The sequence below is a fragment of the Phyllobates terribilis genome, unplaced genomic scaffold, assembly GCF_046119375.1.
Source record: "Phyllobates terribilis strain yellow unplaced genomic scaffold, ASM4611937v1 Scaffold_8__6_contigs__length_399053987, whole genome shotgun sequence".
Classification (NCBI taxonomy): domain Eukaryota; kingdom Metazoa; phylum Chordata; class Amphibia; order Anura; family Dendrobatidae; genus Phyllobates; species Phyllobates terribilis.
In genome coordinates, this window is record NW_027362768.1 from 245440809 (window position 1) to 245466237 (window position 25429).

The window sequence follows — 25429 nt, forward strand, 5'->3', positions numbered from 1 at the left end:
GGACTGCTACCTCCGCCTTTGTGCAAGGAGGAACAGGGGGAGCACTGCCAGAGCCCTGCAAAATGACCTCCAGCAGGCCACAAATGTGCATGTGTCTGCACAAACGGTTAGAAACCGACTCCATGAGGGTGGTATAAGGGCCCGACATCTACAGATGGGGGTTGTGCTCACTGCCCAACACCGTGCAGGACGCTTTGCATTTGCCACAGAACACCAGGATTTGCAAAGTCGCCACTGGCGCCCTGTGCTCTTCACAGATGAAAGTAGGTTCACACTGAGCACATGTGACAGACGTGACAGAGTCTGGAGGCGCCATGGAGCGCGGTCTGCTGCCTGCAACATCCTTCAGCATGACCGGTTTGGCAGTGGGTCAGCAATGGTGTGGGGTGGCATTTCTTTGGAGGGCCGCACAGCCCTCCATGTGCTTTCCAGAGGCAGCCTGACTGCCATTAGGTACTGAGATGAGATCCTCAGACCCCTTGTGAGACCATATACTGGTGCGGTTGGCCCTGGGTTCCTCCTAATGCAGGACAATGCCAGACCTCATGTGGCTGGAGTGTGTCAGCAGTTCCTGCAAGATGAAGGCATTAAAGCTATGGACTGGCCCGCCCGTTCCCCAGACCTGAATCCGGCTGAGCACATCTGGGTCATCATGTCTCGCTCCATCCACCAACGTCACGTTGCACCATAGACTGTCCAAGAGTTGGCGGATGCTTTAGTCCAGGTCTGGGAGGAGATCCCACAGGAGACCATCCGCAACCTCATCAGGAGCATGCCCAGGCGTTGTAGGGAGGTCATACAGGCACGTGAAGGTCACACACAATACTGAGCCTCATTTTGACTTGTTTTAAGGACATTACATCAAAGTTGGATCAGCCTGTAGTGTGTTTTTCCACTTTAATTTTGGGGGTGACTCCAAATCCAGACCTCCATTGGTTAATAAATTTGATTTCCATTGATGATTTTTGTGTGATTTTGTTGTCAGCACATTCAACTTTGTACAGAACCAAGTATTCAATGAGAATATTTTATTCATTCAGATCTAGGATGTGTTATTTGAGTGTTCCCTTTATTTTTTTGAGCAGTGTATATATATTAGTATAATATAAAAATACACACACCACATTCGTTCGGACTATAAGACGCACCCCCCACTTTTCTCCAAATTTTTGGAGGAAAAAAGTACGTCTTGTAGTCCGAAAATGCTATGTGTAATAATAAGAAATGACCCAGGAAAAAAGTGTTGAACACACTGAAGTGTAAGTAATACTTTGTACTAAAGCCTTTGTTGGTGATGACAGCTTCAAGATGCCTCCTGTATGGAGAACCTAGTCGCATGCATTGCTCAAATGTGATTTTGGCCCATTCATCCACACAGACAATCTTCAAATCCTTAAGGTTCCATGGGTTTCTTCTATGAACTCTTTCCCTGAAACCAATTGAGAGTTTCCTTGGCTGTATGTTTGGGATCATTGTCTTGCTGAAATATCCACTCTCGTTTCATCTTATTCTTACCTGTAGATAGCAGCAGATTTTTATCAAGAATGTCTCGGTACATTTGTCTATTCACCTTTCCTTCAAGCATATGAAGTTTGCCAGTGCCATGTGCTGAAAATCAGCCCCGCACCATGATGTTCCCACGTCCAAACGTCACTGTTGGTATGTTTTTTTGGGGTGATATGCTGTGCCTTTTGGCCTCCAAACATGTTTTGTATTCTAGCATCCAAAGAGTTCAATTTTGATCTCATCTGATCAGACTATATTCTCCTAGTATTTCACAGGCTTGTCTAAATGTTGTTGAGCAAACTGTAAAAGCGCATGAAACATGCTTTTTGTTCAGCATTGAGCCTTGCATGGAGAGCGTGCATACAGGCCATGGAGTTTGAGTGCATTACTTTATTATTTTATTTGAAACTATTGTACCTGCTGATTCCAGGTCATTCTGTAGCTCTCCACAGGTGGTCCTTGTGTCACGGGTGTGTCGCCACGAAGATCGTCACGATTACACAGCCTGACTTCTCGCAGCTGAGTTTTTAGTGTTTTGTGTTTTTCGGCAGTGAGGGAGTTAACTCTCTCTCTCTGTGCTAGACGAGGTCCAGCCTCGCCCAGCTGCAATCAATGCTGCAGTAGTGGGACTCCTTCAAATGCCTGCCGGTCTGTTAGGGAAGTGTCGGTGAAAGCATTTCATACAGACAAACAGAGCGGATCGTGGTATTTTGGAGTTCTGAGCTAAGTGTATTTGGTGTGGTTTTTCCCTTCCTCGCTTTATCATTTATCTCCTCTCCCGTTGGTGTTCCCTCTGTAGTTGTGGTGTAGTTTTTGTATGCAAGGTGGTTTTTGGTTTGACCCTTGTACTGTCTCGTTCGTCTAAGTACTGAGTGTTGGCATATTATTTCCTGTCCCCTATTGTTGTGATCGGGGACTTCTCAGGACTAGATTACTGAGGTGCAGGGATCCTCAGGAGGTAGGGGTTATGCTGGCGGCCTGGACCTCTGTACCTTTAACAGTACCTCCAGGTAGAGGGATTAGTCAGGGCCCCAGCTTAGGGTCAGCTTAGGCCCCTGACCTCCAGTCAGTGTGACACCTTGTCTTTTGGACAACTCTTCTAATAATTCTTTTCACTCCTCTGCCTGAAATCTTGCAGGGAGCAGCTGGTTGTGGTAGGTTTATGGTGAAAAGATGTTCTTTCCACTTCCAGGTTATGGCCCCAACAATGCTCCATGGAATCTACAGTAGTTTAGAAATTGTTCTGTAACCAATGCCATCAGTGTGTTTTGCGACAGTAAGGTTGCAAAAGTCTTGAGACAGCTAACTGTTTTTACTCACCATGAGATGTTTCATGTGTGGCACCTTAGTAATGAGACATCTTTTAATAGGTGTAATGCAGCTGCTTGCTGCATTGCTAAAATGTCCAAGGGGTGTGTTCTGGCTGACCATTTACCTCCCCCTCAGGTGACTGATCACATGACTGTGACATCATCACAGGTCCTGTGTGCACAGAAGGATATATAAATCCTGGTGGTTTTGAAACCGAGACAGAGAGAGGCCTGGTGAAGCCTGGAAGGCAGAGGCTGGATCCTTGTGTTTGAGATACCAGTAGCCTTGGAAGGCAAGAGGCCTGGTCCCTGTGTGGGACTCCACAAGCCTTGAAGGCAGAGGCTGGATCCTTGTGGTTGAGATACCAGTAGCCTTGGAAGGCACGTTGCTTGGAGACTACGTCTGGGAAGCCTTAAAGCCACAGCTGTGGCAGAACCGAGCTGATAGAAGCAGCTGAGGCCCGGCAAAGGTAAAATCGGCGCTTTAAGTGAATATTGTCACTGTACCTTGCTGAAGTCTGTATTTGAAGCCAAGCGGGCATAGCTGCCACTGAAAAGGCTCTAGGATACATGTGCAACATTCCTGCGAGCCACTGAGATGGACTCTGTTTGAGCGGTTTATGATGTGTAATAAACTGCTGGTCTTCATATTACCGGAAAATGTTGCATGTGTGCTTTAATTGACCCGGTGAAGCGAGTACCCCCCCAGCGTGATGAATAGCGCTACCTTACATAGGCCATCAGTTAAACCAGATGATCTTTTTTACTGTCAGGATTGCTTTCTACTTACTGATAGATTATAGCTGGTGCCATGACATTCCATGGCTTTTTACACCTCTTTCTTCATGTGTTCAATACTTTTTTCCTGTGTCATTTCTCATTATTATACATATCGTAATTTATGGACATCTAAGGTTTGATTTCTTTGCCTGGGTTGGATGGATTGTTACCGACATCTGGTGAGAATTTCATATTTCATGTCAAAAGCACCTTTAGAAATATATTTACTTAGAAAATTGTTAACGTGCTTAATACTTATTATATTTTCTGTATGTACACCAAAATGGTGCCACTGACCAATACAACCCATCCCTGTAAAAAAAAAAAAAAAAATAAATTGAAACTCTCCCACAGCTGTGTCGATTTAAAAATATATTGGCTCCTGGAATATGACAATGAAAAATCAGAAAAAAAGAAAAGTTAAATAAGTTGTCCACTATTTGAACAACTCCTTGTCATACCCCACGTTTGGCCCTGATAAATAAAAAAGTTTATACTCACCTCCCGTGTCGGCCGCATTCCAGTGGTGTCTGTGTTCACTTTTCCTGGGGCTCCCGTGCTGTTATTGTGACATCTGACCCCAGCGCCCAAGTCCCCCCTTCTGTTGAATTGAACATGAAGAGAAAGTCAGAGATCAGCCGCAACCCTGACTTCCTCTTCATGTTCAGTTCGACAGAATCGGGAACAGTGACGCCAGCACTGATTGGGCGCTCGTCTCACGTGTCCTAACAACCGCAGGAGGGTCCGGTGGAGAGCGAGTGCCAACACCACTGGAACAGGGCCAGCATGAGAGGTGAGTATAAGCTTTTTTATTTTATCGGGGTCAAACATTTACATCAAGAAGGGGTTGTCCCAGTAGCGGAAACCTCTTTAAAGAGAACCTGACAGCTGCTACATGCTGCCCAATCCACAGGCAGCATGTATCCCGTACTAGTTGTATGATCTCATATGTTTGACTCTAAAATGCTTCACATGTGGTTGATGCCGACAAAGTTATATAACCGGAATCTGTTTCTAACAGAAGCGACTGGAGGCAAACTCCACCCCGTGCTGTTAACCATTTAGGGGCTGCTGTCAATCTTTTAAAGCGATATTTAAATGGAAACACCATCGGACCCTCGCAATCCTATTGCGGGGAGCAGATGTCTTAAAATAGTAGCCGGGGGCCGGCTTAAAGCACTCATCACTGCGATTGTCGTCCCACAAGCTGAACTTCGTGGGAGACCGAGATTTTCACTGTATCCTGCAATTCTATGGTATTTGCAGTATATAATATAAGCAATTAGACAATCATAGTTTCAAGTCCCCTAAGGGGACTGAAAATTAAAGTAAAAAATAATCAAAATTTGAAACATAAACTTTATTCCCCATTAAAAATGAAGAAATGGAAAACATAAAATAAACATATTCAGTATTGCTCCATTTGTAAAAGAATGGTCTATCAAAATGTAAACCTAATTAACCTGTATGATAAGCGCTGTAAAGAGAAAACAATTAAAAATGCCAGATTTGTGGTTTTTTTGCCACCACACGTCTCTAAACAATACAATAAAGAGTAATCAATATGTCGTATGTACCCCAAAATGGTATTTATGAAAACTTTGGCTTGGCTTATACAAAAAAAGTCTTTCACAGCTTTATTGACAGAAAAATAAAACATAATTCATGTAAATTTGGTATTGCTATAATTGTACTGCCCTGATGCCTTAAAAATCCCCCCCCCAAAAAAATGTCTAAATTCCATTTTAATACCATTTCAAACTACGTGATAAATGTAACCCCTTAATGACCGCCGTAACGCATTTTCAAAAATGTGACGCTGAGGAGTAAGTAAATAGCACCGCCCCGCGGCGGCGATTCCTGCGAGTGTCAGCTGTGTGTGGGCCGATTAACCCCTTAAATACCGCTGTCAATCGTGACAGCGGTATTTAAGTTGTTACAATGGGGTCTTGGGACACCCCCTTAGTAACCATCGAAACCCCGCGATAAGAATCTCAGGTCCCGATGGTTACCATGGTACCCTGAGATCATGTGATGAACGCAGGGTACGGTGGCCTTTGAGAGCCAGCAATAAGCTGGATCTCACAGGCAGAGTCAGTGAGTCAGACATGACTCACTGACAGGTCTCATACATTTCATTACAGGAGTACTGCAGTGTACGAGATCAGCAATAAAAGTGAAAATCACACGTCCCACAATGGGACTAGGTGAAAAAGTAAAAAAAGTTAAATAAAATATGTTAAAAAGTAAAAAAAAAAAAAAACAGAAAAAGCGCACACAAATCATTAAAATCCGTTTCGCCGCTCAAAACGAAGCGCTTGTGATAAACAAAAATAAACGAAAAAACATACACATAGCTGGTATCACCGTGTCCGGAACGTCCCGTTCTATAAAACTGACACGTTATTTAGTCCTTTTGGCGCACGCTGTAAAAAAAATAATAAATAAACGCGCCGAAAATGACGCTTTTTCATCATGCTTACTCACAAAAAAGTGAATAAAAAGCAATCAAAAAGTTACACGTAAAAAAAAAAATTATAGAAATAAAACCGACAAACCGTCCTGCAAAAAAATAAAAAGTTACAGCTCTCAGAATGCGATGATTCAAAATCAAATTCTTTTTTGTAAAATACTGTTTTTTTTGTCTGTAAAAATAGCAAAGCATAAAAAAAATATAAATCTGGTATCGCTGTAATCGTACCAACCCGGCGAACAAATCTGTCTTATCACTTTTACCGCATGGCGAATGGCGCAAGAAAAAAAAAATAAGAACAATAACTGAATTGCTGATTTTTGTTCATTCTGTGTCTGAAAAAATCTGAATAAAAAACGATCAAAAATTACTATGTGCCCCAACATAGTACCAAAAAATCTGCAACTCGTCCCGCAAAAAATAAGCCCTCATACAGCTTTGTTCACCAAAAAATAGTTACAGCTCTCAGAATATGGCGGCAAAAATGACTACTTTTTATAAAAAAAAGCATTTTTACTGTGTGATAGCAACAAAACCTGAAAAAACCCATATAAATCTGATATCGCTGTAGTTGCACCGACCCAAAGAATTAATCCACCTTATCACTTATACCGCACTGTGAACAGCGAAAAAATAAAAATAAGAACTATTCTGGTACTGCTGTCTATTTCTTCATTCTGCCTCCAAAAAAATCTGAATAAGGCTCGGCTCACGTTTATCCTGCGCTTTCCGCTGAGCGCTTACGTTGGGGTTTCCGTGTAAATTCACCGACACCGCAATTCATACAAAAAAACCCAGATGGAGCCACTCACTTATGAGGCCGATGGAGTCCCTTTGGACTGGTCTTTGTTCCAGCGCCGTACAATCATTTTAGGCTTTTTTTTTAGCGCACAAGTGTGGACAACCACAGATCTGTGTGTGCCTAAAAAGATGGAGACCACCGGAGCAGATGTCAAACTGACTCCAAAGTGTCTCCACCTGCCTCATTGTGGTGGGTGGTTCCGTTGGGGGTTTCGTCTGAATCGCATTTTTGTGAGATTAACACGGAAGCCCTGACTTAAGGGCTCAGCGTAGACTGGTGATCCAGTCTTATTCTGGAAGCAATCGAAAATGATGTACCTCAAAATATTACCAATAAAACCCTTAATTTATCCCACACAAAACCAGCCCCCTCTCAGGTCCATCATCTGTCACTGGGACTATAAGGGGTCTCACATTACTGGTAGAACAAAGACTCTGGAAAAACAACATGGCTCCCGCCCCCTCAAATAAAATCCAATGAATTCTGCGCTCCCAAATCCAAATGCCCCCTCCTTCTGAGCCCGACTGTGCCTAAACTGCAGTAAGCCACCACATGTTTGGCAGTATTGTAGCGGGGAGAGCACTTTATTTACGGGGTGTCTGTCACCAGGAGAAATGTATGGGGGCACTACACTTTATGCGGGCACAATGTATGGGCACTAAACTGGCATAAGAATAAAGCCTGCCGTGGATGTTACATAATAGTCACTGCAGCAGTAGATGAATTCATGGAGAGGTGCAATTTCTACAGTGGGGTCACTTTTGGGGTTTTTCTGCTGTTCTTGCACCTTAGGGGCTCCGCAAATGTTGCCCACAAACTATTCTACCAAAAGCTATGCTCCAAAAGCCAAATAGTCTTTCCTTCTCAGCCCTGACTGTGGCCTAACAGTAATTTCTGATGACATATGGGGCATCATCTCGTTCGGGAGAAATAGCATAACAAATTATGGGGTCCGTTTTCTTCTATTAGATCTACAGAGAGATTCTGGATGAAAACCTCTTCCAGAGTGCTCTGGACCTCAGACTTGGTCGAAGGTTCACCTTCCAACAAGACAATGACCCTAAGCACACAGCTAAAATAACAAAGAAGTGGCTTCAGAACAACTATATGACCATTCTTGACTGGCCCAGCCAGAGCACTGACCTAAACCCAATTAAGCATCTCTGGAGAGACCTGCAAATGTCTGTCCACCAACGTTCACCATCCAACCTGACGAAACTGGAGAGAATCTGCAAGGAAGAATGGCAGAAGATCCCCAAATCCAGGTGTGAAAAACTTGTTGCATCATTCCCAAGAAGACTCGTGGCTGTACTAGCTCAAAGGGGTGCTTCTACTCAATACTGAGCAAAGGGTCTGAATACTTATGACCATGTGATATTTCAGTTTTTCTTTTTTAATAAATTTGCAAAGATTTCTACATTTCTGCTTTTTTTCAGTCAAGATGGGGTGTAGAGTGTACATTAATGAGAAAAAAAAATGAACTTTTTAGAATATACCAAATGGCTGCAATATAACAAAGAGTGAAAAATTTAAAGGGGTCGGAATACTTTCCATACCCACTGTACCATTGGCATACCTTAGGTGGCTATAGTCAAAATTCAATTGTTTCAATAAACCATAGCATTTAATTCCAAAGCAGAACAGCAGTATAGTCCGATGTATCCCTGCTGTAGTGGCAGCCGAGGTCCCCGCAGGTCCCTAGTAGCTATATTGGAGTTTGTCTTTACTCTTAGACTCATCAGATAAGCAATTTCCTTGCTTTACCCCTCTACCCCTTTACCCTATTCCTGTGTTGTCTGATTTGTATATTGTCTGGATACAGCATGTAGAGGAAGATGGTTTAGATATTGTATTCTTGGACGGGAACAACAGCACGAAGCCTTATATATACCGTAGATGTATGTCTCAGGAACCTCTCCTGCTGGCTGGTCCGAAACCAATTTTTCATTCCCAGTTTTAATGATCTTTGTTAAATATTTATTTATCCAGCGAAAAAAGTGCATTAAATATGCAAGTGAAGTTTCAGGCATAAGCTAGACAAGCCCTTCATGAAACTGAGCTGCTGCTGGGTGCAGATAAGCTTGATGCTAAAGGCTTATGTACAAGCAGCAGAGCTTCAATTGTTGGTGCTCTTTTTTGGCTGATAAATAACACTTTGCAACAGGAGTTTTATCTCTTCCTTCACAAAGCTAATTTAGCCAAGAATAACTGCAACACACTCAAAAACATTTTCTTGACTTTTTCAACCATTATTGATCCACTTATAGCTTTTATACCTTTAAATTGTTAAAATATCCTTGTAGGTTTTTAATATGTTTTTTTATATTTTTGCTGTTAACATTTATTTTTTATTTTATAGCTTATTGTCTCACATTTATTCTATTAATTTATCTCAACTCGTAGCGTACAATAGGTTTTGGACGTTCACTCTCTGCCTCTGAGTACCGATAATTACAGGCATATTCTTTTGCACTTTGTTAATTATTTTGTTAGTGCTCATTTCTGTAGGTATTCATGGAGTGTGATATTTCATCAATGTATCAGAAGATATCATTGGAGCGGATCAATGCTGCACAATTCCCTCGACTACTAGCAGAAAGGGTCTGATGTGCTCTCCACAGCACCTTGCATCTTTGGCTTTCCTATTGCACTTGGAAGATGTGTTGTTTTATTTTAATTCTTTGATTTAAACTTTCAGATGCTGGAATATGAGGTTGTCTGATGGCAAAAACAAGCTAAGCAGTAAATCGCTTGTAGCATCATTTCTTCAGACTTGATAGTAAAGTATATGTGTGCACTTGCATTTAGTTGTAACTATACATCACTGTACTTTGTAATTAAAGGGAACATGTGAGGCTCAGAAAGAATAGAATATAGGGGTTAATCTGCAGGTAAATGGCGGTAAAATCATGTTAAGCTACCTTACTGTAGCAGCGGCTGCAAGGAGAAAGTGCACTTGTATCCTACCTGTAGCACTCAGTCCTAGAGTCGGTGCAGAGCTGCCTGTCAAAGTGCGTGGGAGTGATTACAGCGCACTCTTTTTACAGATGAATGGTGTAACCGCTGCCTGCACCACCTGTATGACTTGAAGCGAGTGGCAACAGGTAGTATATAAAGTAATTTTCTCCCTGTCGCCTTTGCTCCAGTAAGCATCTTAATATGATTTTAATGCTATTTACCTGCAGATTAATCCCAGATCTGCAGGTAAATAGTGTTTTTGGACATGACAGGTTCCCTTTAAGGATTTTATACTCCAAATGTATTAATGTAATTTTAATATTTTCCTCTGTTTCAGCGTTCTTCTAGTGGCGACTGGATTGACTTTAGCTAATAAAGTGAGGTTTTCTGGAGAAGAGTATGCGGAGGGCTATGAGACCGTTTCAATAGACCCCTCTAATTTCACAGGACAAAGTGTTCTCATTTTGGGTCGTGGGAATTCTGCATTTGAAACTGCTGAAAATATCCTAAGCTCTACTAATTTTATACATATGATTGGACGTTCCAGGGTCAGACTGTCTTGGTCCACACACTATGTTGGGGATTTGAGGCAAGTATGTGAAAGATTGTACACCAAAATCCATTCTTCTGAGGCTACATAGTCTCTTAAAAGGTGAGGTCTATCTTTAGGCCATCCATTGGGCCCCAACTTTCTGCTAACTTTCCAAACGCAGGTCGTGAAGAAGTAGGGGGAAGATGGTAGAGGGTTTGTTACGGAATCAGATTACACCATGTTTGGGCTCTTTCACACTTCTGTGTGACACTTAAACAAATAGACCCATTCAAATTAATGGGTCTGCGCACATATCAGTGTGTTTTCACGGACCGTATGTCTGTGGGCAAGACACGCTGATATGTCAGTTTTTTACCTGCAGCATGGGCTGCAAAATGTACCGCACAAGTGCACACTTGATAACACATGGATATCATCCGTGTGACACTTACCGGCGCTTGGAAGTCAGCGGTACAGTTCGCGCTGTTCTCACTCACCTGGTGATGCAGGCATCTGTCATCATTGTCCCCTGCTGGCATTGCGATCAGCACAAGCAGGGGACAATGTTGAGAGTAGTATTCTTCTGCCGCTGTGTCCAGCAAGTGTGAAATAATAATAACATAAAAAAAAAACACTATACTCACCTTTACAACTAATTCCCTAAAGCCATTGTCCCCTGTAAAAAAAAAAAAAAAAAAAAAAAAAAAAGTAAATAAAAAAACAACCATAATACTCACCTGTCCGACATACTGTCCCATGCTGTAATCCATCTGACCGACAATTCTGCATCAGCGTCTGCGGTGGCTTGAGGTGACCGCACACACTGAGGAGCAAAGGAGAATGACTCGCTGCAGCGAGCGGGCCCCTGAACTGTGCTGAGCTCAGGGAGTGACAGGACACCGCTCATTGAGCTCAGCGCGGGTCAGGGGCCCGCTCGCTGCAGTGAGTCATTCTCCTTTGCTCCTCAGTGTGTGCGGACAGATGGATTACAGCGTGGGACACTTATTTAATCTTCGTACAGGTGAGTATAAGGATTTTTTTTATTCTATTCTTATTTTTACACTAGGAGACAGCGGGAGCGGAATACTGCTCTCAACATTGTCCCCTGCTGGCCCTGATTGCAGCGCCAGCAGGGAACAATGATGAGGGCAGTGTTCAGCACCTGGCGCTTGGGATGTGTGTGTGATAGTGATGCGGCACACGGTTGCCACACATATCACACACACACAAACACAGATTTCTCTGGTGCTGGTTTTTCCAGTATTGGAAATATCCAGACGTGTGAAGAAGCCTTAATTTGTGATCTCTTACTAGGGAAACATAACATCATGGAAAAAAGCAGCTATACTTAACATTATCTGGTCACCATACTAATGCACTGCAGGACACAGCAGGCTTGGGTAAGGTGGCATTTACAATTAGGACTTTTGAAGCAGATTGAGAGCTTGCATATTTTGGCCAAAAGATTAACTAGTATCTTATGTATGTTTTTATCTTCTGCTGGACGTGGCTTGCCTTGTAGTGTTGGTGCGGGGTATAGGGGTGTCTGTGCCTGTAGGGTACACTTATAAAGTGCTGGGCAGCCTGCTTGATCTAATAGTAGGGTGTAATCAATAGGTTGTAAGCAGTATGGTGTCCTACACGTATTTGTGTACCTGGCACCTTGCGCAAGTCTTATTTGTGTGCTTTCATACAACCACCCCCTCCATGAATAGTAGGTCTGTGAATGGTTTCTTTATCAGAATTTTGCACCTCTTGTGCTTCCACCAGTTATCATGGGGGCCTGCGGCATCCTGCAGTGCATTAGTATTATGCCTAGGTATTACTAAATATGATTGCTTTTTTTCTGTGTTGATTTTTGGAAACTTTTAGGTCTTATTAGAAGCTCTTCTCACAGAACATAGTATTCAAGGCTGAAAAAACGTTAGTTCATTTAGTTTAACTTTTTATTTTGCAATGTTGAGCTAGAGAAAGGAAAAATCCAAAGAGGCAAAAACCATTATTCCAGGTACAGCAGCATAGTGCTATCTTAGGCCATGTTCACATGTGGCGTAAATGTTGCGTTTTTTTCTGCTGCTTTTTAACTGCATATTTTCTGCCGGTGCGCACACCATAATATAACCATACTATTCACAAAGAATTTTCTCTGATTACTGTGTTTTTGCTGTGGTTTTTATCTGCTGCTTCTCCCCCTTTATTTGGTGCATTTTTGTACAGATTTGAAGCACCTTTTTCATGTATTTTTGGGTTTTTTTTAGTACTAAAAAGCTTTGATTCTGTAATTAAAAACACAACTGAGTTATTTAACATGCTTTTTTCAGACTCCCTGTAAAAAAAAAAAAAAAAACACACAGTACAACAGCATCTTTATATGCATGATGGACATGAATATTAATGAAACCATACATTTTTTTACACAGTGAAGTGCAGCAGATTTTCTGCACAAAAAAGCAGTGAAAAATGCAGTATTTGCGATATGTGGGAACATGGCCTTAGTCAGTCCCATAGATCAAGCACATCCATTTCAATTATAGATTTTTAATTGGGCTGGTTGTGATGTTGAAAATAAAACCGATATATGTGCAAATGTGGGCCCTTCTGTTGACTTTGCAAATAAATATAGTAATTATTGCAAAAGAAAAATAGTATAGAGCTATGCAGATTGACTGGTGTGTTTGCATTTTTTTCTTTTTTAGAGCCGTTAATAATGGACTTTTGGACACATATCAGCTGAAGTCATTAGATGGTCTTTTGGAGGGAGACCTTTCTGACTTGGCATTAATCCGAGATGATTCTGGAAAGTTATATGTTACTCACAAGCATTATCTAAAAAGTAACCCTGCAAGTAATCACACAATGAAGCCTGATTTCATGCTTCTGCAAAATGATCTGGATAATTTTGCAGCCCGTGAACCATATGACCGCGTGATCCGTTGCTTAGGTTGGAAATTCGACTTCTCCATTTTTGACAAGTAATATATTTTATATTCATATATACTAAAGCATTTATAAAGCCAAAAAAATTAAGGGAATTAGTTTATGTACATGCTCTGTAGTCAGGCAGTGCTGTGGCGATGTAGTCGTGGAGTCGGAAGTCTGGGAAATTGAGGAGTCGGTGGGTGGTTTGTCTTACCGACTCCACAGCCCTAATATACAGTGTCTTCAATAAAATGGCGCTGGACAGCACCTCTTGAAGCTCATCAAGAGAATGCCAAGAGTGTGCAAAGCAGTCATCAAAGCAAAAGGTGGCTACTTTGAAGAACCTAGAATATAAGACATATTTTCAGTTGTTTCACACTTTTTTGTTAAGTATATAATTCCACATGTATTAATTCATAGTTTTGATGCCTTCAGTGTGAATGTACAATTTTCATAATCATGAAAATACAGAAAAATCTTTAAATGAGAAGATGTGTCCAAACTTTTGGTCTGTACTGTACATTATACTTACCTTCTGATGGCCCCCGCTGCGCTCCTCCTCTCATGCCGGCAGATCGCTATGGACTGGAGGACCTGCGCTGACGTCATAGTCATGTGACGGCAGGTCCTTCAGTGTAGTGTACCCCGATCTGCCGGCAGCCAGGACGGAGGGAAGCAAGACTACGGGGGCCATCGGAAGGTAAGTATAGATTTATTTTTTATTTTTAAACATTCTTTACGGTCACACTATATAAATCCATGCCGGCTGCTTGGATTTATATAGTGTGACCAAGTTGACAAACACTTTCCAAGTGATGCTAAAATCGCTTGGAAAGCGCTTGACAACCCGCATGCAGAAATGCATGTGAAGAACACTTCACATCCACTTGTCCCTGGCAGGAAACACACATGTACAATCCGCATGCATTTTTTTCTGCCAGGCAGATGCAGAAACGCTCAGGAAAAACCCGGAGCATTTCTGCATGTGGGCACATAGCCTAATGCCAGGGCCGGCGTCAGCACCCGGGCAAGTGCCGGGGCCCTGAGCAGGCAGGGGGGCCCACTGGCGGTCGCGCACCCCGCTGGGCTGTGGGCGGAGGAGAGCGGTGCCAGCGCCCGCTCTCTCCCGCTTGCTCAGGGACCTGGCAGCCGGATACTTACCTCTCCCCGTGCCTCCGCAGATCCGCTGTCTTCCTGCTCTGCGCTCCCTGTGACGTCTCAGGTCAGAGGGCGCGGTGACGTCTTTCCACCGCACGCTCCCCTGAGCCGTCACAGGGAGCGGAGAGCGGGAAGACGCCGGCAACGCTGGAGTCCGGACCCGAGCAGCTGCAGCAGGTGAGGAGGAGGGAGGTGAGTATTGGATTTTTTTTTTCAATGTATGGAGGCATGGGGCATTATATGGGGGGGTGACATCCTGCATGGGGCATAATATGGGGGGGTGACATCCTGCATGGGGCATTATAAAGGGAGGGGGGGTGACATCCTGCATGGGGCATTATAAAGAGAGGGGGGGGTGACATCCTGCATGGGGCATTATAGAGAGAGGGGGTGACATCCTGCATGGGGCATTATAGAGAGAGGGGGTGACAGCCTGCATGGGGCATTATAGAGAGAGGGGGTGACAGCCTGCATGGGGCATTATAGAGAGAGGGGGTGACATCCTGCATGAGGCCTTATAAAGAGGGGGGTGACATCCTGCATGGGGCATTATAAAGAGAGGGGGTGACATCCTGCATGGGGCATTATAAAGAGAGGGGGGTGTGACATCCTGCATGGGGCATTATAAAGAGAGGGGGGGTGACATCCTGCATGGGGCATTATAAAGAGAGGGGAGGGTGACATCCTGCATGGGGCATTATAAAGAGAGGGGGGTGACATCCTGCATGGGGCATTATAAAGAGAGAGGGTGACATCCTGCATGGGGCATTATAAAGAGTGGGGGTGACATCCTGCATGGGGCCTTATAAAGAGGGGGGGTACATCCTGCATGGGGCATTATAAAGAGGAGGGGTGGCAGCCTGCATGGGGCATTATGTGGGGGTAACAGCCTGCATGGGGCATTATAAGGGGGGGACAGCCTGTATGGGGCATTATGTGGGGGGTAACAGCCTGCATGCAGCATTATATGGGGGCCAGTATCCTGTATGGAGCGTTATAAGGGGACCAGTATCCTGTATGGAGCGTTATATGGGGGCCAGTATCCTGTATGGAGCTTTATAAGGGGACCAATATCCTGTATGGAGCGTTATATGGGGGCCAGTATTCTGTATGGAGCCTTATATGGGGGCCATTATTCCGTATGGAGCCTTATATGGAGGCCAGTATTCCGTATGGAGCCTTATATGGGGGCTAGTATTCCGTATGGAGCCTTATATGGGAGCCAGTATTCCGTATGGAGCCTTATATGGGGGCCAGTATTCCGTATGGAGCCTTATATGTGGGCCAGTATTCTGTATGGAGCGATTCGCCGGTTTCTGAGCTATTGTGGAATTTACAATAGATATCGCTCATGTAATGTAAGAAGTGAAATCTTTGCATTGTACTAATATATATATATATATATATATATATATATATATATATATATATATATATATATATATATATATATATATATATATATATATATATAATGTATATATTTCTCTGCGGTATCTGTGCATCATGAATCGTGGTATGTGTTAAAGGGGCCCACTGAGACTTTCGCCCGGGGCCCAGAAAAACCTGGAGCCGGCCCTGCCTAATGCTGTAGCCTGAATCAGACTCTGAGGCTCATTAAAGTGAAGTGAATATTCATGAAGGTGGGCTGTCAGAGTCCCATGTGTTAGAGGCTGGTCAGCATTCACTACAAACTCCTGGTGCTATACAGATAAGAACAAATTGCCTCAGCACTCTGCTCCCTGTGCAATTGGCTGTCAGCTAAGTGCTGCATGGAGAGGGGGGGGTGACCGGAGATCTGTGAACTATTGCTCTGAGTTTAGATGCTGAGCAGTAGAGACTTCCTGGAACGATTGTGCCCTATGGAGTCAGTTCTGCCAGGGACTTTTGGATCAGATTATGGACATGCTGGTCTACACTTCCTGGCATCAGTCCCTGCAGGAAGCTATGACACTGGCTGTTTGTTTAGACAGATGCCTGAGAGACAATGATACAAAGGTGTTTCAGTGGAATCTTCCTCGCTGTCAGTTGAAGCTGGTGAACCTATACAAATTGGTGCTTGCAGAGATCTTAGAGGGGCTACAGAACTCGGAAGATCTGCTCCTTTTTGTTTATAGGTCGTTCGTGTCACATCGTGGTTCAGTGTTTCAAATATAAAGATGAATTTCTAAAAAAAGAAAGATAAAAGACTTTGAAGTGTAAAGATACAGGAACCAAGAATCTGAGATTATCTCTTGTACAGGCATTCGGGTTTTCATTACAGGTATTCCTGGAGACTAAGTCTGGTTTTATCTTTACTCCTGCATTTGTGGATTCAGGTTCTGCTTTAAATGTAATTGATCATGATTTCACTGCAAACTGTGGTAATGAGGTCTCTACTTTCGGTCTTCCCATTCAAGTTTCAGCAATTGATAACTCTCTTCTTTCTCAAAGTCAAGTTACTATGAAGGTCAAAAATGTACAGTCATGGTTGAAAGTGTCGGTTCCCTTAAAATTGTTTAAGAAATTGAAGTATTTCTCCCAGAAAATTATTTCAATTACATATGTTTTGTTGATGAGACCAAGATAGAGGTTTTTGATAAAGCACATCATTCTGTTTACCGAAAATGGAATGAGGCCTACAAAGAAATGAACACAGTACCTACAGTCAAATATGGTGGAGATTCGGAGATTTTTTTTCTTTGGTTTGCTGCCTCTGGCACTGGTTGCCTTGACTGAAGATTATCAAAAGATTTTGGGTCGCAATGTAGTGCCCAGTGTCAGAAAGCTGGGTTTGTATCCTAGGCCATCGGTTTTCCAGCAGGACAATGACCCCAAACATACTTCAAGAAGCACCGAGAATGGATGGAAACAAAGAGCTAGAGAGTTCGGAAGTGGCCAGCAATGAGCCCAGATCTAAATCCCATTGAACACCTGTGGAGAGATATTAAAATTGCTGTTGGGAGAAGGCACCCTTCAAATATAAGAGACCTGGAGTAATTTGCAAAAGAAGAGTGGTCTTAAATCCCAGTTGAGAGGTGTAAGAAGCTTGTTGATGGTTATAGGAAGCGATTTATTGTAGTTATTTATTCCAAAGGATGTGCAACAAAATATTAAGTTGAGGGTGTCAACAATTTTTACCAGCCCATTTTTGGGGTTTTGTGTGAAATGATGTCCAATTTGCCCTTTTTGCTCTGTTTTTTTTGTGGTGCTCCAATACACACAAAGGAAATAAACGTGTGTATAACAAAACGTGTGATTGCATCAATTTTATGGGAGAAATATATGATTTTCTGGAACAATTTCAAGGGTGCCAACACATTTGGCCATGACTGTATGTATGAAAGTAGGAGTGTTACATATTGAATCCATATCGTTCATTGTTTTCCCATCTCTACCTGCAAAGTTAGTGTTAGGCCTGCAATGGTTAATTAAGCACAATCCTGTAATCAATTGGGAGACTCAAGAGATAGATCATGGGGTGACTCTTGCTTCTCTGAATGTATCAAGTTCATTGGAATCCAAGGGGTAAGATTTCTTGCTGTGGAGAATGACGGGCCATATCTGGCATGACAATATGAGGAGAGTTAAACGCCTTGCATGCTCCTCTGGGAAATTAAATGTACAAATTGTTTTTTCAGAGAGGAAGAGGACTTGAACTCTAGTACCACCTATTGGAAGTAGCAATCCTACAAGTCAATATTGACCATTTAACAAGCCTTGCAATATGACTTGGGATTCTGGTTTAGCTTTTATCCTAATTTGCAGACACGGTGCTTCGGGGTATTGCTTCTCGTCAGTGTAAAGTATGAGATCTGATTTGGCTATATGAGAGGCTAAGACCGTGATCTAAGGGGTAAGGTTTTTCCTTGTTGCATTTAAGTCTCATCATACTAGCATGCCAGGTCTGGCTTGTCACTCTCCTCCTTATTTGCATTTGTCAGAGTGATGAATGGAAGGCTGCATTCAATACGCCTGAGGGTCGTTTTGAAAATTTGATAATTCTTTTTGGGTTAACCAGTCCTCCGGCAGGCTTTCAAAATTGAATTAATAAATTTTTTTGCCCTCTAGTGGCTAGATTTGTAGTAATTTACCTGGATGATAGTTTGATTTACTTGCTTTCTCAAGAGGAGCATCGTGAGCATGTTGGGTTCTCCAGATCCTACCTGATAACAATTTATTTGCAAAACTAGAGAAATGTCAATTTAAAGTACAGCAGGTCCAGTTCTTAGGACATTTGGTTTCTGCATCTTCTTAATGAAATACACGATTCTGTCTTAGCAGGACACCCAGGTTCTTCTGCCACTTGGAGATCTCTTTATAGGTCTTTTGTCAGGCCCCAGGGGGATATCTCTTGCTTTACAAGGTTCTGTCGCTGCCCTGGACTCATTTGTCCATGGACTTTGTCACAGATTTGCCAACTGCTAAGAATTTAGCAACTTTGTTCATTTCTCAAATAGTTAATTTCATGGTGTTCCCAAAAACATTATTTCTGGGTTTTAATAATCACCTAGGCAGGATAACAATGCAACTATTTTTATTCCTTACATTCCATCCATGGTTTTACAGCAATTCCGGGTAGATGGTCACAATGCAATGTCCCCATCCCATAGTTCACTGCCCCCATACCAGGCAATACCCACTGTCTCCCAACTTTTGGTTCGCCCAGAACTTTTAGATCTCCCATCAGTATAGTCTGTAGTCACAGTCCATGCTTCATACCACGACCGTAGCACGTCTCCCGCTCCAGCTGGCAACAACAATTCATGAGAGAGTTCCCTACATCCAGACGATAGATATCACGACCGTGGCATGTGTATCAAGCTCCAGCAGACAACCGTTCTCCTTAGGCCATCCATAAAGGGGCACCAGGACCTCACCAACAGATCCTCACCCCTCGGCATCACTGCACTTTGGATTACAGAGCATTGAGAGGACCACTAGGTTAGTAGACATAGCAAACATGATAAACCAACATTTTTATATATCACCAACTAAGAGTGAAAATCAATAACAAGAAGTGCTCCCACAAACGTGAAGGGAGGAAACATAAGGGTGCTGTTATTGTCTCCGAAAATCCCGTTACCGGTAAGTAACTTATGACTTTATCTGTCGACCATGACAGCACCACGAGAGAATTGCAGAGATGAAGAAGTTTAGGGAGGGACTACAGCTTGGAGCACCCTTCTCCCGAAAGTGAGATCAGATGAAACACCCGAATCCAGTCTATAGTGCCTATAGAAAGTAGACGGAGAAGACCATGTAGCAGCCTTACATATGTCTTCTATCGATACCCCCGTCTTATCCGCCCAGGAGGTCGCCACTGCCTGGGTGGAATGAGCCTTCAACCCTTGTGGTATTTCCTCACCGCTGGATGTATAAGCTAGGAAAATGGCCTCCCTAATCCATCTAGCTATGGTGGACTTTGTGACTTTAAAGCCTTTCCTAACACCTTGGTAGGATATAAATAACGAACTGTCTCTCCTAAAGTCTCTGGTGACCAAGAGGTACCTAATTACACATCTCTTTACGTCTAGCGTATGAAACGCTTCTTCCTTCTGGTTACCTGGATTAGGGCAGAAGGAGGTAGGACTACTTCTTGGAGTCTGTGAAACCGTGTAGCTACTTTAGTAAGATAAGCGGGATCAGGTTTAAAAAATTTTCTATCATCCAGGATCTGAGTGAAGGGCAAGGCTGAAGACAGAGCCTGAATATCACTAATCCTCCTAGCAGATGTTAAGGCTACCAGAAGTGCTGTTTTAAGGGAGAGGGACTTAAGAATAGCTAACTCTATTGGCTCAAAGGGTGAACTAGTTAAGGCTTTTAGAACCAAATTTAGATCCCAGGGTACCAATTTGCTCCTGGCAATGGGCCTAGACCTAAAGGTGGCTTTAATGAAACGGGAAATCCAATAATTACTCGCCAGGTCACAGCTATATAAGGAACCTAAGGCGGACACCTGAACTTTTAGGGTGCCAGTGGCTAGTCCTAGCTCAAGACCTTTTTGCAGAATTTCTAGAATTTTACTTATTGGAGCCCCCTCATCGACTCTGGAACCGAAAATAGATAAAAACTTCTTCCAGGTCCTCGCATAAATTCTGGTTGTAATAGGTTTACGGCTATGCATTAAGGTAGCTACTAGGCCTTGGGAGAACCCCTTTTTTCTTAATAGCTTCCCTTCAAGTTCCATACCGTCAAGTGGAGGCCAGACACTTGAGGATGGACTATCGGACCCTGGAAGAGGAGATCCGGAACTTCTGGTAGGCCCCAAGGATCTAACACAGACATGCTTCTCAGGCACGAGAACCAGAGCCTCCTGGGCCAGAAGGGTGCGACCAGCAGAACTCTCGCCCTGATCTTCCTGATAACCATGGGAAGAAGGGTCAACGGGGAAAGGCATAGGCTAGGCTTAACCCCCAGGGTATTTGGAGACCGTCCACTGCCAGGGGGTTTTCTTCGGGATTCAGGGAACAGAAGAGCCGTGTTTTTCGATTTTAACCTCGTGGCAAACAAGTCCACTACTGGAGGCCCCCATCTTCGGACTATTTGGAAGAAAATGTCCTAATTTAGTTCCCATTCTCCCTGTTTCAGGGTATAGCGTCTTAAGTAGTCTGCCCTTGAATTTTCTTTTCCCTTTATATTTAGGGCTGTTAGGGAACGAAGATGGCATTCTGAGATCTGAAAGAGATGATCCGCCACTCTCATCAGAGATCTTGATCGTGTACCCCCCTGGTGGTTCAGGTAAGCTACTGCGATTTTATTATCAGAAAGAATCTTTACGTCACGTTTTTGAAGAAAGACTAGAAAATAATTGACTGCCCTGTCTATCGCTAGCAACTCTTTAACTTTGGAGGAGAGACTCTTTTCCGTACTAGACCATGAGCCCTGGGTTACCATATCTCCTAGATGGGCCCCCCACCCACTGGAACTGGCATCGGTAGTAATTGTTCTGGTGGCTCTAAAAATCCAGGGGACCCCTCTGGATAGGTTTGCTTCATCAACCCACCACTATAAGGATTCAACTGACCGGGTGGACAAGGAAAACCTCCCCTCCAAGTGTCCCTTCAACAAAACTTCATTATGCAGTACATCCCATTGTAAAACCCTAGAGTGGTATTGTGCCCACAGAACCCCAGGGAAGCAAGATGTCAGGGTACATAACAGGGACATTGCAACTCTAAGGGACATGACTGGGTTTGACACTGCCCTTCTCACTTAATCCCTGATCTTTAGTTTTTTGGCTTCAGGGAGGTAACATGTCTGAGAATTTGAATCCAGCAGAACGCCCAAGAATTGCTGAACCTTTGTGGCAGTTAGCCTAGATTTATTCAGGTTGAGCACCCAGCCCAGATTCTCTAAGATGGAGATCACTATTTTTAGATGCTTATTACATTGGAGGGCAGAATTACCAACTATCAGGAAATCATTCAGATAAGGGATAATTAATATATCATGTTCTCTGACATGAGCATTTCCTCTGCCACAATTTTGGTAAATACCCGGGGGGCTATGGCTAAACCGAACAGAAGGGCCCTATATTGAAAATGCTTCATTACCCCATCTGTAACCACAGCCACTCTAAGATATTTTTGGTAATCTGAATGGATAGGTACATGGTAATAGGCGTCTTTCAAATCCAAAACTACCATGTAACAATCTGGAAACAGCAATTTTATTGTTAACTTGACTGATTCAATTTTAAAGGTGGGGATTATCAGGAATTTATTTAGTTCTTTTAAGTTTATAATACACCTGAAAGAACCATCCGGTTTCGAGACCAGAAAGAGAGGGCAGTAAAATCCCAACCCTCTTTTGGACGCCGGGACCTCCACCAGGACTGCTTTATGAACAAGGTCCAGGACTTCTCTCTGAAAGGCGAACTGTTCCGACATAGAGGAACGAACCGGGGTCAAGATAAACCTTCCACGAGAAACTGCTTGGAACTGGAATCTCAGACCCGAGCCTATCAGATTAAGGATCCAGTTACTTGCTGAAATCTTTGTCCAGGCAGGTAAGAAGCCCATTAGCCTCCCCCCTACCTGGGCTACGAGTCATTGACTCGATTTCCGGGGCTCCCGAGTAGAAGAAGACGTATTGAACAGAAGACCTCAACCTTTTGGTTTACGATCTTCCCATTTATCTTGGTCCCTCTGTGGCCTCTTGCGTACAAATCTCCTCCTGCAAAAAGACTACTTATAGGCAGGCATGGACAGACTAGGGAAACCTTTCTCTCTGTCGCTTTCTTTGTCCAGGATTTCATCCAGGACTGGACCGAAGAGATGTCCCCCTTCGCAAGGTATAGCGCAGAGTCTAGTTCTAGCCTGGATATCACCCGGCCAACACTTGAGTCACTGGGCCCTGCGGGCTGCATTAGACATGGCGGCTGATCTAGCAGCTAACTTAACTGAGTCTGCAGAAGCTTCCGCTAGAAAAGCTGCTGCCCCCTGCATGAGTGGGATACTAGACAAGATCTCCTTCCTGGATGTATTGTTTTCTAAATGTGACTCCAGCTGATTTAGCCATATCATCAAAGACCTAGCTGTACAAGTTGCGGCAATTGCCGGTTTTAAAGCCCCAGCAGTCGTCTCCCAGGTGCATTTGAGAAACGCATCCGCTTTTCTGTCCAGAGGGTCTTTAAGGGCCCCCATATCATCAAAGGGGAGAAATGATTTTTTAGAAGCTTTAGTTATAGCTGCGTCTAGTTCAGGAGCCTTCTCCCAGGAGGAAGAGGCAGAGTCCTCAAAGGGGTACTTCCTTTTAAAGAATGGGGGGAGAGAACCCTTTCTTTCCGGCCTTTGCCACTCTTTACGGATTAGATCCTGAAGTTTATCATTAAGCGGAAAACATTTCCTCTTCCTCTATCCCAGTCCTCTGAACATGACATCTTGGACTGACTTCTCTGGCCTCGGGTCCATAATGCCCATGGTTGAGCGGACTGCTTTAACCAATCCGTCAACCTCATTTAACGGAAAGCAGTGCTGGCCTGAACCACTATCCGAGGATGAGGAGGATGAAGAAGATGAATCATCAGAGTCAATCTCATCGGCTGACGATAGGGAATAATCTGGGATTGGGGAGACTTCATAGTTAGCTTCCTTCCTCTTAGATTTTTTAGAGAGGACTTTGCTCCCTTCTGATTTAACTAGGGATTTTAAACCTGAGGCGAAACTAGGGGTCTTGTCTGCCAAAGTTTGATTTATGCAGGACTGGCACAGTCTTTTGGAATATGAGTCCGCCAGTACTGCCTTGCATAATGCACACTGCTTGTGCTTGGCTTTGGAGGTACACTTCTTCCCCTAAACAGATAACAAGGGACACCTTATTACCTAAGTGAACTTTCTGGAAGATCACTTACCCAGAGCTCAAACAGCCGGTACCGGTTTAGCTGGAGGACCTTTCTCAGCCGGGGGATCGTCCCTAGGGTCTGCAGACTCGTCCGTCCTGTTAGTCACGATGTCTGGACCCGGTTCGCCTACCCGAAGTCCGAGAATTGCTGGTGACTTGGGAGGTTCATGTCTCCTGGGGCTCCCCAGGCAACCGCTGAGATGGAGAAGGTGGCAGCCGCTGGATTTGCTACTGCTGCTTGTCTTCAGAATCCATTTTAATAATAGAGACTGAGGTAGCTGGGAAGCCTGGAGTGACTATGTCTGGATGCTTATATAGGAGCGTCTACTTCCCCTTTATTTCTCTTTTTTTATCAAAATTTCCCTATCCACCTATACTATCAGAACACGGGACTCCGTTCCTGATGCGGGTTTCGCCGGTATACCGGCTTTTTCTAAGGGCCCTTACCAATACCAATGAATTAACAGTGAATCATATCCTAAGCAACTTTGATTTAAGATCCTCTGGCTAGCTTGTGACCCATATAGCACACGTGCAGTGATCAGGTGCTCTGTGATCTTAGCGTGGTATAGCATGCTGACTGCAGTCTCATGTGTGCGGTACCTTTAGAGACTGCATTATCTAGCTAACCTACGATCATTGCAGTACTGTGTAGTGACCGACTGTCTTGTGGTCTTGGCATAGTACAGCATGATGACCCCGCAATCTCATGTGTGAGCTATCCCGGAGATTTATGAGTAAGCACGTATAGCTATCAGCCCAGCTATTCATGTGCGGCCGGGCGTACCGATCGATCGCAAACTTAGAAGAGGGACTGAAGATAAATGGTGTGGCTAGGGAATACCATCCCGAGACCACTCTTTATACTATAATCTGTCAGTCTATTTAATTTGTGCTAACATAAATTTATGGTTTGATGGTGCGAACTGTTAAAGCATTTACCGGCTAATTACAGAGTTCAACACTTTAAACACAGTCATGAGCACATATTTACAGTATGTGTGTATATATATATATATATATATATATATATATATATATATATATATAATTTATAGTAGGATCCATAATTGAGCGTCACAACAGGCTGTGTCAGACTATACGAATTGGATATAAGGTGCAGAACATAGCTCATATTTATATGAGCAATCTATGTCCATTGTCTAATAGAAAACTGGCAATGAATTTTAATTGGGCTAATTTAGGTGTATAATATACAGCCACAACCCTATAAATAAGGGACTGGGTTAGGCATTTCCATCAATACTTCTTTCCGCCTTACCACGGACCGGATTTTGTGGGTCACTATTTGATAGATGGTGACCCTGTATGCATTTACTTATACACATTTTGCACAAATTTATTCATTTTAACAGCCGTTACATTTTATTTTCCATTCACATCTTTTCCTCTTTTCCCTTCCCATTTTATACTTTATGCCATGCAAGCTCCTCCGGGAAATTAAATATGCAAATTGCCTGTTCTACTGTTAATTGATGGAAGTTCTTGTCTTCTTCTAAAGAGGAAATTTGCATATTTAATTCACCAGAGGAGCATGCATAGCATTTATAAGTCTCCTCACTCTGGCATGCCAGGCCTGGCTTGTCACTCTGATTTCTCACAATGAGAAATGTTAACCCTTAGATCTCAGTCTTAAGCCTCTCACA

The 25429-nt window shown here is 43.3% G+C and overlaps 1 protein-coding gene across 2 annotated transcripts in view; it reads left to right on the forward strand.

Annotated features, from left to right (window-relative positions):
- FOXRED2 (FAD dependent oxidoreductase domain containing 2) overlaps positions 1 to 25429 on the forward strand; it is a 262874-nt gene that overhangs the window by 102544 nt on the left and 134901 nt on the right. For both annotated transcript variants that reach the window (XM_073644100.1, XM_073644101.1), the window contains exons 3-4: positions 10167 to 10418; positions 13058 to 13333. In XM_073644100.1, coding sequence (XP_073500201.1) covers positions 10167 to 10418; positions 13058 to 13333 — 528 coding nt within the window. The remainder of the gene's footprint in view (positions 1 to 10166; positions 10419 to 13057; positions 13334 to 25429) is intronic.